Source organism: Toxotes jaculatrix, chromosome 3 (genome assembly GCF_017976425.1).
Source record: "Toxotes jaculatrix isolate fToxJac2 chromosome 3, fToxJac2.pri, whole genome shotgun sequence".
Classification (NCBI taxonomy): domain Eukaryota; kingdom Metazoa; phylum Chordata; class Actinopteri; family Toxotidae; genus Toxotes; species Toxotes jaculatrix.
Genome location: NC_054396.1, coordinates 29,254,187 through 29,272,939, shown reverse-complemented (window position 1 = coordinate 29,272,939; position 18,753 = coordinate 29,254,187). Strand labels below are relative to the sequence as shown.

General features: G+C 44.8%; 1 protein-coding gene across 2 annotated transcripts in view; it reads left to right on the top strand.

The window, feature by feature from the left end:
* Positions 1–17,224, top strand: part of LOC121179239 (dedicator of cytokinesis protein 3-like) — a 131,217-nt gene extending 113,993 nt beyond the window's left edge. For both annotated transcript variants that reach the window (XM_041033954.1, XM_041033955.1), the window contains 27 exons: positions 113–211; positions 3,210–3,304; positions 3,417–3,492; positions 3,775–3,875; positions 4,457–4,515; positions 4,726–4,874; positions 4,992–5,077; positions 5,624–5,719; positions 5,934–5,994; positions 6,116–6,209; positions 6,318–6,466; positions 7,005–7,091; positions 7,367–7,471; positions 7,584–7,725; positions 7,937–8,103; positions 8,545–8,631; positions 8,953–9,132; positions 9,229–9,312; positions 9,739–9,855; positions 10,028–10,137; positions 10,869–10,950; positions 11,271–11,352; positions 12,484–12,602; positions 12,693–12,780; positions 12,920–13,039; positions 14,000–14,085; positions 14,879–17,224. In XM_041033954.1, coding sequence (XP_040889888.1) covers positions 113–211; positions 3,210–3,304; positions 3,417–3,492; positions 3,775–3,875; positions 4,457–4,515; positions 4,726–4,874; positions 4,992–5,077; positions 5,624–5,719; positions 5,934–5,994; positions 6,116–6,209; positions 6,318–6,466; positions 7,005–7,091; positions 7,367–7,471; positions 7,584–7,725; positions 7,937–8,103; positions 8,545–8,631; positions 8,953–9,132; positions 9,229–9,312; positions 9,739–9,855; positions 10,028–10,137; positions 10,869–10,950; positions 11,271–11,352; positions 12,484–12,602; positions 12,693–12,780; positions 12,920–13,039; positions 14,000–14,085; positions 14,879–15,556 — 3,399 coding nt within the window. In that variant the 3' untranslated portion in view covers positions 15,557–17,224. The remainder of the gene's footprint in view (positions 1–112; positions 212–3,209; positions 3,305–3,416; positions 3,493–3,774; positions 3,876–4,456; positions 4,516–4,725; positions 4,875–4,991; positions 5,078–5,623; positions 5,720–5,933; positions 5,995–6,115; positions 6,210–6,317; positions 6,467–7,004; positions 7,092–7,366; positions 7,472–7,583; positions 7,726–7,936; positions 8,104–8,544; positions 8,632–8,952; positions 9,133–9,228; positions 9,313–9,738; positions 9,856–10,027; positions 10,138–10,868; positions 10,951–11,270; positions 11,353–12,483; positions 12,603–12,692; positions 12,781–12,919; positions 13,040–13,999; positions 14,086–14,878) is intronic.
* Positions 17,225–18,753: the final 1,529 nt, after the last annotated feature.

Genomic DNA, 18,753 nt, shown 5'->3' with positions numbered 1-18,753 from the left:
GATGGGGATCAGTTTGAGGAAGAGCTTGTCTTGTCCTGCTGACTGTTCCTTTACTGCTGACTGCTTCCATGTGATTGGCTCACATGTCTTCCACTGGTCCTCGCTTTAACAGGGAGAGTACGTGTCCTGCCTCCTGTCCCTCCTCCGCCAGATGACAGACATCCACTTCCAGCACCTGATGGAAAACTTCCAGAGCAAGGAGGAGCTCAAGGTACAGGAAACCGATGTCCTAGATACAGCTCGAAACACATCGTTACAGTCATGGGGCTTTGCAACGAAACAAATTAGGATCCTAAGAAGTGAAATTTGGATTCACGTCAGTGTAAATTTAACTGCTTCAAGGAAAAAAGCTGAGACATGGTCAAATCCTGCCTTTGTATCAGGTGAAGTAAAGAACAGTGCAGTACTGAGGTGCAGTGCTCTGGCTCTAAAACAAGGGGGCAGTTGTAGGTTTCAGCAGTGAGGATCACTTCCGCGTTCAAAAAGCTGCAGTTCCTCGGCTGCCGCTGGGGGCTGGCTCCAGAAGTGACCCACTAAATATTAGACGTCTGATGGACGTGCAGATTGTGTCTCTATTGCGTCCGTCAGTCCATGACCAGTTCTGGACATTTACACAACGTGCAAAATAGGTCCAATATTTGGACGTCAAACCATGACCCCACTTGGACGTCAATATGTAGTTCAACATTTGAACGTCGGACTAGGTAACTTTTTTGGATGTCACGTGGACGTCTAAGACAGGTGCAGGAAATTGACATTATTAAAGAATGTAATTTTTTTAATGACAAATATCAACATTGTTGTTATCAACATGATTAATGAATACGATTATAGATTATTTGTGATTAAACAGTTTGTTAGTAATTATTTATTTATTATTTGTTTATGTTTTTATTCATATATTTATATGGAAATGCAACTTGTTGGAAATTAGGCTTCAGAAAATAATTTCATGGTACATAGGATTTTATAACTCTTATGAGTTCAACCAGTTAACGCCACTCTGATTGGCTGAGGCAGCACGTCGTCATAAGCCAACCAGTAAACGGCACTCTGATTGGCCGAGGCAACACGCCAAGCTTTTGGCGCCATTTTTCGAATTTCATCGACCGTCTGTCTCTCCGCCTCTGGTTTGATCTCTGTGGAAGTAAGTGGCCGCTCGGCTCCGTTCAGTGAACATCAAGAATCACCGTTTTCCACTAAGCTGAAAGTAAGTTGGTCATGTTTGTTCATTTTATGTTCATTTATGTATTTATAGTGTTAGCTGTTCTAGCTTTGTTGTTTTAAACTACCTAAAACTGCTGTGGCTACAATTGGCATTGCATGTCATGGTATCAGCTAACGCTAGCTAAACATTGGCCATAGTTTAAATGGAACTGGAATTATTTTTAAAAACGACTGTGCCTAAAAATATTCACGTTAACTGAAGGATTAACGTGAACAAGCATTGTTAAGTCGCTAAGTCACTGCTCACTACCCAGAGCTAGGCTGGTAGCTAGCCTAAGCTAAATTCGCTAAGCTAGCGAAAAGAACAAGCTGCGAACTTTATATCTAGCGACTCCCTCACGGCGGGGGTTGCCTTTTACATGCTAGCGAGCCACGAAGATATAGGCAGGTGGTGATAGATGTATTAATCCAGTATTGGCAGTGGATGCACAGGCAACACATTTTTGCTTACAAATATGGGAAATTGGTGTACGTGTGCTGTCTTTAAAGGCTAAAAGTAATATTTAAAGTTCATAAGTTAAAAGTGTTAAAAAGTATAAAAATGTAAAATGTGTATTTTCCTTTGGTTCATGGACATTGTATCAGAGTGAGTGCTCTTTCTGTTAATGTCCAATTCGCATCTTTTTCAGTCAATAAGTTTGGTCAGTAACACAGAGATTAGCTCGTAAAGTTGAATGTGGTTGCACACGTTTCAGCCAGGGAACGTACAGTCTAAGTATTGTGTGCGTGTAGTTTTCAAAGTGGTATGTTTATTGTGTTGTGTTGTTAGCATTGTTTAGTGGAGTTTGTTTGCTAACTGCATTACATTTTGCGTAATGTCCTGTTGTTTAATGTATTTGTGTGTTTATGTAGTCACCGTATTTTTGCGTAAGGGTACGCGTGGTGAGAGCAGCACAGTATGACTGCAGATTTCCTTTACATAATAATTTTTCTTTTTCTGCTTGTGCAGTTGGATTTATGAAATTTGATGACAGAGGATGAAGCAAAGGACCGCAAAGAAGTGGAGGTGGAGGATACACAACCGTCACTCAGGACTGATTATCCATTGTGGAGAATGTTGTCACAGCCTTTGTACATTGTCTTTTCTTTATTCAGTATAATTGGTTCTGGTTGAATTTTACCTTAAAACACATTGTTTAGCACTTTAATTTTTATTGTTTTAAATTTCTGTTGTTGTATATGTATGTTTATTTGTTGTGATACAGACCCAAACAAGGTGTGTGGTGTAATTTATTTTATTTTTATATTTATTTATTTGAATTTTTCTATTACTGGTAGTTATTGGCTATCACTTTCATTTAGTTTTGGCAGACAAAAGTAAAGCATGTTTGCTTCAACTGATGAACACTGAAGTAATGTCCACATGCAAGCCATGAAATTCATGTTCCTTGTTTTTACTGGTGGTTGGCAGGAAATTCAACAGAAGTCAAAAGCTTTATTAGTGGAATGTTTGTGCCAGTGATTGACAAAAATAAAAATGGAAATAAATAAGTGGGGGTTGAACTGTGATTTATTGTAAACCTCTGTGTATAACTGTGGTCCGACGCTGCATGGACAGAGCAGCTCTGTCAGTAAGCGGCTGCTGTTGTTTGTGTGCTGCTGTAACTGTAAGTGGATAGTGGGTGGAGGCAGCGGTGAAAGCCGGTAAATATTAAATATTTTAATATATTATTATCATTAATTTGATGGTTATTAATAATAATGTTTTAATATACATTATACGTATAACGTTTTAATATATTTTATCAATATGAAATAATAATGATTGTTTCACAGTTAAATAACATTTTTAAAATGTTAAATAAATTTCCCCCCACAACTCCACCAAACCCTGTAGCTCCACCTAAAACCTCTCTATCTGAAACAGTCATGTTTAAAACACCGGCAGCAACATTATGATCTCTGTTGTATGCAGGACTCCAGCCTATGGTAAAGATCAGCACACTCAAACTCTCCTCATCTCCTCTCATTTCCCTCCTCAGGAATTCTTGTTGAAGATTTTGTGTGTGTTTAGAAATCTGATGAAGCTCAGTATCTTCCCCCGAGACTGGAACGTCATGAGGCTGCTCACGAGCAAGTAAGACACACACACACATACAGCTTGGACACACACTGACTCGGGCTGGACAGGATAACACATAGCTTTGACTTCTTGTTTTTGTGTGTGTGTGTGTGTGTGTGTTCTGCAGCATCATCCTGACCACGGCTCAGTATCTGTCTCCTGCTCTGCACAAGAACTTCACAGAAGCAGAGTTTGATTTTAAGGTACGTGTCTTAAACCACAGTCGCACACAGTTGCTCGTGCACACACCCACAATCCAGGTGATAACTGTGATGTGAATCAAGCAGCTGGCGGCGTCCGAGGCTCCTCCGTGCGCTGAGTGACAGATATTAGCTGTTAATCTACTGATGCTTTGACATGACTCACGTTCACCATGAGAGTGTGTAGAAGGTTGCACAACTGGTTAATGAAGCTGTGTGCAGAGAAAGAAAATGTGGTGTTACGTACAGATATGCTGCAGTGTCTCTGTGTGTGTGTGTGAGCAGGTGTGGAACTCCTACTTCAGTCTGGCGGTGCTGTACATCAACCAGCCCAGTTTACAGCTGGAAAACCTGAGTCCTGCTAAGAGGAAGAAGGTCTTAGACAAGTAAGAACAAATGCACAAAAAAGAAAGTTAAAAAGTAGTTAAAAAAAAGACAAGAAAACGCACAATTCCTGACACGTTTATTCATTCTGTCACACTCCAACTCAGAAAAGGCATCACACACACACACAAACTCAGGAATGCTGCTCTACATAGACCTGCATACTTACACACACACCCTCGTCCTCAGAGTCGTGTGTCATCAGCAGCTAAAATGCTGAGAGTCACAAGTTAAAAGAACCGTTTTCCTCTTTGAAGTGCAGCAACGCCACAAACTCGGTGACCCACTTTGTGAGTCCTGCAGGAACACGCCTGGACTCCAGGAGAGCTCGACTCCCGGGAATGAGGAGTTTCTTCCTTTGTCTAGCTTTACCTCTGTCTTACCTCCTTGTTGTATATAGACCTAACTTATATTAAAATCCATTTAAATGTCTCTAAGATTTCAGCAAGCTCCCAGGTTAGTTTTCTTTATCATAAAAGGAAGCAGTGGTTTGACCTTTTTAACCTTTGTCATCCAGAGGATATCACAGAGAACGAGCAGTGTTTGGGTTTGGTCTTATCACTCTGTGTTTGTCCCTGTGCAGATACGGTGACATGAGAGTGATGATGACCTATGAACTGTTCAGCATGTGGCAGAACCTGGGTAAGATCCTCTGTTTCCCTCACTTCAGTCTCTGCTCTTTCATTAGCATTTCTTCTAAACTAAACAATCACAATAATCATTAGTCTGATGAAACCTGATTCCTGTCTCCACCTGTGCGCCAGCTCCGTTTCTATCCTGATATTTACACTGCACACAGATTTGATTTAGTGTTTGACTGATTAAAGACCAGCTGATACCTGTGCACTGTAGGTGAGAATAAGATCCATTTCATCCCCGGTATGATTGGTCCGTTCCTGGGAGTGACGCTGGTCCCTCAGGTGGAGGTGAGAAACATCATGATTCCCATCTTCCATGACATGATGGACTGGGAGCAACGCAAGAACGGAAACTTCAAGCAGGTACACACACAAACACACACACGTTTACAGACACAACTTTAGCAGGATCACAGTCCTGACCACGTGTGTGAGACACAGGACACAGGAGGAAGCTGGTCTTTATTTGTGTGTCCACAGGTGGAGGCTGAACTGATCGACAAGCTGGACAGTTTGGTGTCTGAGGGGAAAGGTGACGAGAACTACAGAGAACTCTTCGGTTTGCTGTGAGGAACACAAACACACCGTTTCTTCACATTTTCTCTCACAGACGTCGGCGTGTGTGTGTCTGAATCCTTCTGTTCTGCGTCGCTGTGGTAACACGTTAGCTCAGTTTTTCTGCTCTAACACTGCTCTTGTGTGTTTGCTCTGCTCTGTGCTGCGGGACTAGAACCCAGCTGTTTGGGCCCTACCCCAGGTATGACCTTACTCACACACGAGCACATGAGATCTTCCTCTTTCAGGGTCATTTATCAGCTGCTGATCAGTGTTGTTCTCTGTCCGATCGATGGATTTCTGCGTCTGTAAAAGCTGCAGTGAGTTTAATGTTTTAACCCTTCGCCGTCTCTGATTGACCCACCGAAGAGAAACTCATCAGTACAAGTGGAGAGTGTAGTCGTTGGCTTGTTTCAGATGAATGTCTGTTCTGTCAAAACGAGAACTAACTTTTTCATGTGCTGAAACTGATCATCAACATCAAGTCTTTTCAGATCAGTGCGTTTGTCACTGGTTTGTAAAAACATTTGTCTAATTTCTCTCTGTTTCCTCTGAAGTCTTTTGGAGAAGATTGAGCAGGAGACGTGGAGGGAGACGGGGATTTCCTTCGTTACCTCGGTCACGCGACTGATGGAGCGACTGCTGGACTACCGGTAAATATACACACACACACTCTGACAGAGCGACGGTGTCCAAGACTCATGGGACATGAGATGCAACACAATGATTGTGCAGTTTGAAACGGACAGCCTGTAAAACTCCGCTGTCCAGATGTGCATTAGAGACCAGTTTAGCTTGGAGTGTGGACGTGTGTCAGCTTTTTAGAGGAGCTGTAGAGGTTTTTATTGTTTATTAACTTGTCTTCAGGGACTGTATGAAGGGAGACGAGACAGAGAACAAGAAGATCGGCTGCACTGTGAACCTCCTGGTAAGATTTATGTCATGTCGACATCTTACTCTCCAAACTACTGATTCTCACCTCGTGACTCTTAATTCAGTCGCAGTTTGTGGTAATAATTTCAAATCCTTCCGTACTTGTGTCTTTACAGAACTTCTACAAGTCAGAGATCAACAAGGAGGAGATGTACATCCGCTACATCCACAAACTGTGTGACATGCATCTACAGGCTGAGAACTACACTGGTACAACACACACAGAAAGACGCGCAACCACACACACACTCGTACGCACCGTATGAAACGCATCCTCTGTGACCTTTGTGGTCCTGTGCCTGTGTTGTGTGTCCACAGAGGCTGCGTTCACTCTGCTGTTGTACTGGGAGCTGCTGCACTGGGACGAGCGGCCTCTGAAAGAGTTCCTGCACTATCCCGCTCAGACAGAGTGGCATCGCAAGGAGGGGCTCTGCCGCAAGGTCATCCACTACTTCAACAAGGGAAAGGTCAGGAACTGATTGTGAAAGTCTGATCCGTGTGGGCCTGTTGCTCCAAAGTCTGGGGGCCATAAATTATTTAAATTAAAAATTCAGTTAAAAGAATTTAAAAATCAATCCTGAACTAAAACGTGAGTAGAAGGATGTTAAAACAGAGGTGATATGAACACAGTTCTTCTGTCTGACTCAGCTGAGCAGCTTCTGACTGACACAGGTAAACAGCAGTAACTCATGGAGTCCTGAACTGCGACAGTAACAGACACTGAAACTAGTCGGTTCACTATTTTTCATATCAGGACACTTCAGTGTGTGTATGTGTGTTTTATCACCAGCACTGTGTGTTCACTTAACCACAGACCAGAGGAGAAGCTGTGATCAGCCAAAGTCATGTTGTTTGTAATCTGCTGACTGAGTCATGAACATCATTATAGTTCAAAACCACAGTAAGGAAATTGTGTGTGTGTGTGTGTGTGTGCGCGTGTGCGTGTGCGTGTGCGTGTGTGTGTGCGTGTGTGTGTGTGCGTGTGTGTGTGTGTGCGCGCTGCAGTGTTGGGAGTATGGTATACCCCTTTGCAGGGAGCTGGCCTTTCAGTATGAATCTCTGTACGACTACCAGAGCCTGAGCTGGATACGGGTGAGCTGCTGCATGAAGCTGTGCTTTCACTTACATCAGTGACTGAAACATAATGTCACAAAACAACAACATTTCAGTCACAACAATTCAAATCATCTCTGTCTCATTCGTGAGGGAAAATACGTAACAACCTAAAAACAACAAATATAACAGCACAATCTTAATTTGTCCCTCACTGGCACTGGTAGTAATTTTTGTAGTGGTTAGTTCTGTATGTTTACTGTTTATGTTGATTCACTATCATCACCTTCCTGCTATGTTACGACTGTGTGTAGAAAATGGAAGCAGCATATTATGATAACATAATGGAGCAGCAGCGTCTGGAGCCAGAGTTCTTCAGGGTGGGATTCTACGGCAGGAAGTTCCCCTTCTTCCTCAGAGTGAGTCTGACGCTCGTCTTTTAGCTTCGTTGTACAGTGTTAGCTTTTCTCTAAACTTCCTGCTCCTCCACCCGTAAGTGTTCTAACTATAATTCTTTGCTTCTGTCTCCAGAACAAAGAGTTTGTCTGTCGGGGACACGACTACGAAAGGTTAGAGGCCTTCCAGCAAAGGATGCTGGGAGAATTCCCACAAGCCATTGCGATGCAGCACCCCAACCAGCCAGATGAGGCCATTCTGCAGTGTGATGCACAGTGTATCCTTCAGAAAGAGAGAGTGTGTGTTTTATAAGTGTGTGTGTGTTGATGTTCCTCCAATTCTGACTGATTTGATTTGAATATATAGAATATAAATAATTCACATGATGATCCGAAGCATCTCTGATAAACGCCGCCATCATGCTGCGTTCTGAATATGTGTAAACAGTTTATTTATGAGTCAGTTTCGTCTTTGACCTCCGGGCTCAGACCTGCAGATCTACGCAGTGACACCGGTACCAGACAGCGTCAGCGTGCTCCAGATGGACAGAGTCCCGGACCGCATCAAGAGCTTCTACCGGGTCAACAATGTTCGACGTTTCCGTTACGACCGGCCGTTCCACAAAGGACCCAAAGACCGGGATAACGAGTTTAAGGTTCAGACACTCATTGTAAACAGAAAGAAACAGAAATGAATGTAAAGTTGGTAAAATGTTAGTTTGTAAAGTTGCTGCACTCAGTGGCTGAATTGTTGGTTTGGAAAATGAAAAGCTGAATGTGAAATAGCTTCTGTTTTACATGAAGTAGATGAGCACATCTACAAGCACAGCACTGTATAATTCAGCCACGATGAACATTTCATTAACCAATTAAATCATCATTTCTATTTAATCCATTAAAGCAGTTTAATAACATCTTTGCACATAGACTGAGAATTGTGTGTTAAGAGTATCCATTGACCATCCGGTCAAATCCAAGCTCTTTTTTATGTTTGTTTCACAGATGTGGTGGTTTGTTAACACTGTCACTGGTGCAGCTGAAGCTCAGATCAAACACGTGGGTTCACCTCGTGTTTTATGGGCTGTTGTGTGTTTCAGAGTCTTTGGATAGAGAGAACCACCCTGATCCTCACTCACCCTCTGCCGGGGATCTCACGCTGGTTTGAGGTGGAGAAGAGAGAGCTGGTGAGTGACATGAAAAATGTAGATACACAACAAAATATTCATGTGACATTTTCCCATAAATGGCAAAATTGATTTTATCGCCAATATCTGGAAATTTATTTTCTCTGATTCACAAAAGCCTTCAAATCTGCTGCGCTGAACACTCACTGTCACGTGTGGTTAGCATGAGCAGTGATAAGAATTATAGGGAACGAAACAGTAACAGGAAGATAAACAAAAAAAAGACTTCTAAATTTGTCTTTTAAATTCTGTTTCCTGTTCTTATCGTGTGCACTGTATGTGGAGACACTGACAGTAAACTTGAATTCACCTCTCTCTCAGGTGGAGGTGAGTCCCTTAGAAAACGCCATCTCTGTGGTGGAGAACAAGAACCAGGAGCTGCGGACTCTGATCAGCCAGTACCAGCACAAGCAGCTGCACGGCAACATCAACCTGCTCAGCATGACCCTGAACGGAGTCATCGACGCCGCCGTCAACGGAGGCATCGCCAGATACCAAGAGGTCGGACAGACCTCAGCTCCTCCTCTCCTAACCTGCCAAACTTCAATAAGTCAAACTGCAGTAAACACAGTTAGTTTGTTTTCTCTCTGTGAACAGGCTTTCTTTGATAAGGACTACATCACCAGCCACCCTGAGGACACAGAGAAGATCACACAGCTCAAAGACCTGATGCAGGAGCAGGTGAGACAGTTTGTCCTGCATGGACCTGAAAGCACACGTAGAGCTTGACTTGCTTTTGGCATTAGACAAAAATATGAAACTACGACTTAATAACTGTTGTTATATAAACAAGGTGTTGGATGGAATGAACAACACAAACAAATGAACTGTTTTAAACACATTTTATATCGGCAGTAAAGTTTATTCCCTCAGAAACATGAACATGGGGAATAAACTCCACTCAACACAAAGCTAAGAACAGCAGTTTAGCCTGATGGTGGAACTACAGGAAAAGTGTGTGATGAACGCCGTGATAATAAATAATATCCACAGTGACGTTTGCCTGTGGACACACAGAAACAGTTCTTTTCAAAAAGCTCAGGGACTCTTCCTCTGCCATCGCACACTAAAAGTTTTTTCCAATGACGATTGGCTGCTTTTCCTCAGGTTCACATCCTGGGAGTCGGCCTGGCGGTTCACGAGAAGCTGGTGCATCCAGAAATGCGTCCGCTGCACAAAAAGCTGATCGATCAGTTCCAGATGATGAGGAGCAGCCTCTGCCACGTGAGTGCAGAGACACCGTCACACCAACAGCGTTTTTTCATCTGCAGGGCACTTTAACTTAAAACTGAGTCTCACACACACACACACACACACACACACACACACACACACACACACACACACACGCAGGCAGCTTGAACATTCAGAGCAGTGTTTCTTTGTGGTGTTACAGGGTCTGCCTGGTTTGGACAAGGCAGGTTCAGGAGCCAACACTCCCAGAGGGATCCTGGCCTCTCACAGCCCCATGAGCCCCGAGAGCTTCAAACTCATGCACCGGCACAGGTCGGCAACACACACACACACACACACACACACACACACACACACACACACACACACACACACAGACTTTCCACCTTTACTTTCTCCACAGGTGAGATCGCTCTGCTTTGCGCTCATTCAACGACACGTTCATCCGTTCATACTCGCACAACGTCACACGCTCATCACCCTCAGCAGTGAGCACACACTTCTTGCCGCTGGCGTCTCCATCTCTCATCAGTGCTGTTCACTGATTCCATCTGCTGTGTCTCTCATCAACGATCTTTGCAAATTTTACACAAATAAAAAAAATCTTGCTGCATCTCTGAATCTTCCACCGTCGACTGCACTCGCCACGCTCTCTGACATTCTACATTTTCTCTCTCTTCGCCCTGTGTTTCACTTCTTGCATGAACTCCTGCATCACTCTCATTCCCATCAAATCACTTCATGCATGTTTGATGTTCTTCGGCCTCCTTCCTGTTTTTGGATGTACACTTGCATGCCTCCTTGTTTGGCCCTTTTTTTTCTCCTCCCTCCTTTCCTGTTCTCCTTGTGCTCGTACACCTGTCTCTCTCCTCTTTGCCCTTCTTCCTCTCCTCCTCCTCCTCCTCCTCCTCCTCCTTTACCTCCAACTCCTACCCCTCTCCTCTTTTTCCCACTGTCCCTCCTTTTTTTGTCCATCCCAGTCCCATAGCTGTTTTGACTCCAGTGCGCAACTCCTCCTCCTCTCTCTCCTCTCACAACTCCAGTGAGATGGGGAACGTGGGCAATCTGTTCATCCTGGCGGATGGCATGGTGGTGGAGCACCCCGAGGACTTCTACCGCATGCAGGTCAGTGCATCTCCACTCCATCAGGGGCCAGTGACAAAAGCTCCAACCTGCAGGAGACCAGGAAAATTCCTACAGATCATCAGTTCTGTTGTTAACATTTTGTGTTTTTCTGGAATTAAAATAAAGATGAACAGCAGGACTCACAGGACAATGAGAGTTTCATTTAAATACTGTGTTAAAAACACAGCTCTGTGTTAAGATATGTTTCAGGTTACTTTCAAATTTCTTTGTTTGAAAATAAGCACTTCAAACTTCAGATCATCACTACAGGTAAATTTGAATGATTTTTAATTTCTACTACATTCACATTCTCTTTGCAGGCAAGCCCCTCCTCCTCCAGCCTTAGCTCCACCCACTCTGCACCCTCTCAGATGATAAACTCCGCCCCCTCAACCATCCGAGGTGAGCAGCTCAGAAACGCTGTGCAAACACTGCAGCATCCACCCGACATTAGCTGCACCCTGCTTATGGTCTAGGGCAGGGATGTCAAAGTCAAATACACAGAGGGCCAAAAAAACAAATTTTCTACAAGCCAAGGGCCGGGCTGATGCAGTGTTTATTAAAACATATTGAAATGATTACACATAGCCTATTGAACCAATACCTAACAAGGTGTATACTATTTAGGCTAATGTTTAAATGAATAATCCAGTATTTTTTATGGCTCTGTCAGTAATTTCCAGTGAAAACATTTTCAACAGGCACATAGACAAAAACAAACTTCCTTTAAAGAGAAATCACATGTCCTGTACATTAAATGAATAAAGCAATATTGTCTTATGGCTCTGTTAGTAATTTCAAGCGTCCACCTTCCGTTTAAGCATTTTTTAGGGAGGGGGGTAGCTGAAAGTCGACATCTGCTCTGACTGCTGATTGATAATTAAAACGATGCCTGCTTGCTGCACTGCAATAGCGCGAAGAGTTTTGGTAGTCATGACAACCAGGCTAGCACTGCAGTGAGTCTGTTCGCTACCGTTGCATTGTGGGTAATGTGGTATTGGCGCACGCAAAACGGCAGCGGGCGGCTACGGCCAGCGGGCCGGTTCTAATACTAATCAAATATCATCCCGGGGGCCATAGAAAATTCTTTTGCGGGCCGGATGTGGCCCGCGGGCCTTGACTTTGACATATAGGGTCTAGGGGATCCTGAGGCCGGATACTGGGCAGGTCACTGGTCTCAGACCTGACGCAGACACAACCAACCATTCATGCTCATGTTCACACCTCTGGGTCATTTAGAGTCTAACCTGAAAGTCTGTGGACTGTGGGCGGTTCAGAGGAAGCCCACGCAGGCACGAGAAGAACCCGGAAACCCAGAACGTTCCTGCTGTGACAGCGCTAACCACTGGGCCGCAGAGCCGCCCCTACTGCATCATGGGAAAATAATTTATCAGGATGTTACAGGAGACATCAACAAGAATTTTTTGACATTTGATTTTATTGACGTCGCCTTTTCTCAGACTCGTGTTTGTCAGTATTTTACAGTAAACTCTTCTCTCTGTTGAATTCTGTCTCCGCTCTGTGGCTCTGCAGTCGGCTCTCCTTCTCTGCCAGACAAATACAGACACAACAGAGAAATGCTGATGCTGCTGCCGCCGCACAGAGAGAGGCCGAGCAGCGCCATGTACTCCAACATCACAGAGAACGGACAGGTACGCAGGGACAGATGGGGCGGGGGGAGGTCGCGTCTCCATGGTTACGTCGTCGGTGTGTTTGTGTTTGACATTGTTCTCTCTCTTCAGCCCGTGAACTTCCAGCGGGCGTTGCTCCATCAGGTGATCGGTCCATGTAAACCCTGCAGTGACCCCAACCTCTCTGTAGCTGAGAAAGGTGGGCGAGCTCACTCCCTCACACAGACGCTCACAGTGTGTACGATTATATCACAGAGTCAGTCCGTTTATCAGCTCCTCTCCTCCCCCCTCCTTTGTTTCTCTCCTCTCCCCCTCCCCCCTCTCCGCCTCCCCTCTAGTCCTCACCACCCCCAGTAGCTGGAGTTTGGACAGTGGTACCAGAGAAGCCCTCCCCTTCCTCTCTGCCCACGTGGGCAGTGTCATGGCGCCTCCTGTTCCCCCACGCAACCTGCCTCATGGTATGACTCTACGGCTAAGTGTGTGTGTGTGTTTGTTTGTGTGTTTGTTTGTGTGTTTGTTTGTTTGTGTGTGTGTGTGTGTGTGTGTGTTCATGTGTTTCTGTGTGTCTCTTGTTGGGTTGCCTGTGTGTGTGTGTGTGTGCCCTTGTGGATGTTGATTTTCTTTGGTTTGTGTATACATTTCTGCATCTAAACTTGTGTGACTGTGTGTTTCAGGACGTGTGTTTACACGTATGTGGCTTCAGAAGTGTGTTTGTGTTTGTGTTTGTTTGCCGGAGTGTGTTGGATATTGTTGTGTTTATTTTCAGGTCCTGAACCTCAGTTTACAGCATTTTAATTCTTTTATTTCACTTCTGTAAAACAAGAACAGGCTTAGTTTCTGTAACTTTCTTCTAAATCTTTCACTACTTTCTACTGAACAACTGTTCCCAGTGAAACCTGTTCACACTGAAGTCTCTGGATTATCCTGAGCAGTGTTTGAATTACGATGGAGCCAGAAAACAGTTTGATTTAAGGTTCAAAAACTTTGAGAACTGTCTGCAGCTCTCAGGACGACCCGGGGGTCAGAGGGAACGTACTTTTCTGAGTGTGTGATTTGGTTGAATTGACCCTTTAACTTTTCTGTTTATCATGTGAATCATTTCACTGAAAATAAGAATCAAAACAAAAAACCCAAACTGGAATTTAAAGGATTCAGAGGCTATTTGAAGGAAGGTCTTCAAACACCTCCCCACCCTCACACCTCCTCCACCTCCTCTCTGCTCCAACTTTTCCCTGCTAGTCCTCCTGCTGCAAACTTCTACTTCCCTTTCTCTCTCTCTCTCTCTCTCTCTCTCTCCTCCCCCCTCATCCTTCCTCTCTCTCTTTTTCCTCCTCTTCCTCCTCCTCTCTCTTCTTCTCTGGTCTGAGGTGTGTGAGTGTGCATCTCTCTCAGTCAGTCCTGCTGTGTCCCCCCCGTAGGGCAACACCTGTCGATGCACTTTGACGCTTTCCACCACCAGGTCAGCGACCTCCCTCCAGCTCTCCCTGCGCGCTCCTTAAGAAAGGTACCCTCCTCCTCCTCCTCTTCCTCACTCCTGCTGTTGGTCTGGATGCTTGTCTGTCAGTCTGTCTGCACTCCCCAGTTAAAGCACATAAATATCTGTGTGCAGTTCTTTGTGTTTGTTTTTTTGCACCACTAACAGAACAGATGTGAGACAGCAGTGTGTTTACAGCAGGAAGATAAAAACACAGACGGACAAACTGTGAGATTTTAGGACGATGTGTGTCACTGTAACAAAAGCAGAGAGTTCAGTCAGCAAAGGAAACCTCCCCGATGATGCCGTCCTCTCCTCTTCTGTCCATTTTCCACTTGTTTTCAATCCTTGTCTTTTCCTGATGTTGACAATTTGATTCCTAAGCACAAAAAAAATATTTGGCTTGTTCAGTTTTCACTGTCCTTTCCCTGTGCACATTTTAATAAACAGTGTTAAAGAAACAGGCTATGAAAGTTTATCATAGAGACGATGTTGAGATTTGTGTGTGTGAGATTCGTCTGTGCAGTTTACAGAATCACCTGTTGTGTGTTTGCATCGTGAGCTGTTGAGACCAAATTTTACACACTTTTTTCTAAAAATATATACAGACCATAAACCTGCTGCCATCAGCTTGGTAACAGCAGATAAAATGGTTTATTGGTCTTAGACGAGGTGTAACTGATGCTCATTATGTTCACACTTTGTTCCTTATTTCAGTATTTGTTTTATTACCTAGTTTCTTTCATGACATTGACCTGCTGACATGATTTCATACATCATCTCTCTCTCTCTCTCTCTCTCTCTCTCTCTCTCTCTCTCTCAGTCCCCCCTGCATCCTATACCTGCCTCGCCCACCAGTCCACAGTCCATCCTGGATGGCAGTAACTCCACCTTGTCAGGCAGCGCCAGTTCTGGAGTCTCCTCCCTCAGTGAGAGCAACTTCGGCGGCCCCGCCTCTTCCTCCGACCCCCCGGCCAGCCGCACAGACACCCTGGAGTCCGTCCCCAGCAGCCAGGCCTGGACCACCGACCAAGAAGATCTCGACTCGCCATACCAGCCGGTCAGGTACAGTGTCTCTGAGCCTGAAGTCCTGGATGGAGCAAAACCCCCACCCTGCCGCAGCCACTCCGCACCGGGAGGCGTCACGCCGTCCCAGGCGGGGGGGCAAATCCAGCCCCAGGGTTCGACCTCCAGCGGAGCTCCACCACCACAGCAGCAGGATGGGCTGCCACACCCCCAGCACCACTACTACCACCATCACTTCCACCCACACTACATCCCCCACCACCCGCCTCTGTACCACTTCCACGAGCCTCCTCCAGCCCTGCCCCCCAAACCCTACCTCAGAGAGGGCTGCATCCCTGAAGAAGACCCCCAGTCTGCAGCTCCACCACCTCCCGTGCCCCGGCCCATGCCACGCAAGATCTCCCAACCCATAATCGCAGCTACCAAGGATGAGCAAGCTAAAGTGGCGTGGGAGCACGGCATCAGTGAGGAGTAACACGTCGACTGGTGGTTTTTAGAAACCTGTCAAATTTGAATCAACCGAATTTAAACTCTTCAGAAGAGAGAGAGAGAGAAGGAGAGAGAAATGAGAGCGAGAGCCAAACAAACCGAGTCATGAAGTGAGGAACCGTCCGATCCGCTCAGCGGTCCTGCTCCGACAACCAAAAATTAATTAAGAAATGTATTAATCAGTTGGCCCGTTCATCAATCGTAATAATACCATGAGTACATTTCTAAATTCAGTTGCACCTTTACTGACATCGCTCAGCTCTCACGTTAGTTATTGATTTATTGATTTCCACTGATAACATTAACTCAGAAAGGGAAAAGTTTTCTAAGGGATCGTTTCCTGTTGATACCTCACTCTGATCATGTTAAGACAAGCAGCACTTTAACGAAAGCACCAAAACATAAGATTAAAAACGACAGTTTCCACATATTTTTTTATAAATGCAGAAAGATCAGATTTGATTTAGATGATGCTGAAAGGTGAAGAACACAACGTGAGACCTGCGAGTTTAGTTCCTCCACCTGAGTCCCGAACAACAGCAAGACAGGTAACACAGGGAGGGGACACACGCACCTGCTTACATCACGTCAGGTCGTCCACAGAGACACAGACCGCTGCTGTCCACAGAGACCGTTCCCACCTGTCACTGTCTCCTGATACAAAATATTAACAAGAAACGACGGAAGGATTTTTATTTTCCAACGAAAGAGTCAGATTGTGTAGATAAATGTAAAACAGTATTTAGAAGTATATAAATATAATTTATATTTAATCCTTATACTTTTGATCGAAGGTGAAACCTATGTAGAAATATGCAAGTGAAGCGGCTCCCTGAGCCTTTAGTAGCTGCCTGATGGTACAGGATGGGACGACGTCTCACACACACACGGAAGGTTTTTCATGTTGCAGCTCAGAAAATGTTGAGGTAAAGAAACAGTTTTATTTAAGTCTGATGTTTTTTTAGCTGAGGATGTTTTCAGGGGGAGAAGCTGTAAACGTGCGCGAGGCATCGGACAGATGACATTAATAGAGAATATTAACTTTAACAGTTTTTTCCATTTTTTAAATGACAGTAACAAACTGTAACGACTGTACATTTTTGTAATCAGGGTTCTGTTTTGTACGGACGTTCGTTGCTCCTGAAGCAGAGACTGTGAGCGATGCACGAAGCGGAAAGCACCGGAGGAAAACAGCGCACTGATGTCTTCAGAGTTTAGGAAACACGAAAGACGCTTCAATCACCGAGGACGTTAAATCTGCAGGGTTTAATCTCTGTGATACAGGTGTTAGAGTACTGTGAAGGATTTTATTTTTTGTTTTAAAAATGTAAAACTTGACTTGTAGCCACCAGCTGTGCACAGTCTGTGCTGCTGTGATCCACCTCATCACTCCCCTCTTGTTTGAAATGTAAACTGTGAACAGCTGTTAGCTCGCCTGGTTCAGCTTTCTCCTGGTTCTTGTCACAACCATTTTCAAATGCTCGCTGTGTTTCACCTGATGCTGGATCGTTTCCATCCTCACTACAACCGCAGCAGACATTTCACCTGTTTGAGTTTAGTCATATGTTCATGTTCAGGCTGTAACACAGAGTCTCTTCAAGGTCTGAGAAACTCAAAATCATGAGTCAGTAACTAATGCAGTGTTAAAGGAGACGTGCGGACACACACACATCTACACACACACTCTGTCCCGCTGCTATACACTCTCACTGTAGAGCCGATTAATGCGTGACAGAAAATAGTTCCCAACAAACACACAATTTCCTCCCGTTTGAGCGACGTTTGCTAAAAACGAGTGTTTGTGAGCTGTTTTTAAAGATTTGTGTCCGACAGGAATCGATGGGTTTGAGCTGTGAGCCGCAGACAGAGCAGGAAGATTAGAGAATGTGGAGAGTTTCACTGTTCTCCTGGGAAAATGCAGAAAAACGAACGGTGTTTTTATTTTCCCTGTCAACTCACAGAACAATCGTCGGTAACTGACTCAGGATGGACAAAACCTATATTTCCCATGGTGCAACACGACTGCAGACAGTTGGTGGAATTCCGCTTTAGTTGTTCCCATGTTTTTGTTTGTTTGTTTACTTGATTATTACTGTTATTTTTATTTACTGCTTCTGTTGCTGGATTTTAAGCGGCTGTCAAACGTTTGGTCAAAGACAGAAAAAGGTCCAGAGGTGGAACGAAGCTCTTCTCCTGTGATGAGTGACTGACAGCAGGATGAACAGCAGGTGTGTCACTGCAGGAGCAGCACAGGTGGGATGAATGGCATCGATGATGGCAGAGGCCCGTTTAGGGTGCGTCAGTCCCGGGTCCCTGTGGGTCTGCTGGGATGCTGGCTCTCACTGATCCGGCTCACTGGGACAGTAAAGGGGAGAGCAGCCATCATGATGATGTCATTCGTTCCACCTGTGGGACAGTCTCAGCTCCGCAGCAGGACACACCTGTGCATTTGTCTGGATTATCCGTCAACAAACGAGGAAGAAGTTTTTGTTCAGTGCAGGTTTACATCAGGACGCAGTGACTCAGCAGCAGGTGAATGTTTCCTAATTAATCAATAATAATTACGAATAGTTTTTCTCCATGTTTGACTGTTGGAGCTGTAGCTTTATTCAGAGCTGTCACGCTGAGCGCGCGCCTCTCTGTGGACGCAGCGATGATCAGATCCAGATGTTCCTGATGTGATGGATTTATTCCGTTTCCTGTTCAGCTTCTGGTCGGTTTGACACGCTGAAGCAGATCTGGGTTCAGTTGTGAAAAACGTTAATGGCTGTGTGTTTCCCTGTGTTACTATAGCAACCGGAGCCACGTGGGTTTGCTGCTGTGAGATCATTAACATGCGTCTTCACCTGGGCGGGGCGTTGTTTAGGTAGGTCCGTCTACTTCTCACCTGTACCTGCTCCGGGTGAACCCAAGGGGGCAGTTGTAGGTTTCAGCAGTGAGGATCACTTCGCTTATTGAACAATATGGCGACCTCTGACGTTAGAACTTGAGTGTGTGGGCCGGTACTTCCGGTGAAATAACAGCGAGAGACAACAGCGATCGAGTTACATTAACAGAGATTGTTTTATTTTTAGCCATGTAGCTAACATTTGGGTCAGTTGTCCTGTAGATGTTTTAGAATTATCATTTGTTTTAACGTTTGACGCTTTTTAGTTGAGGTGCGTACGAACAAAACAAAAAACA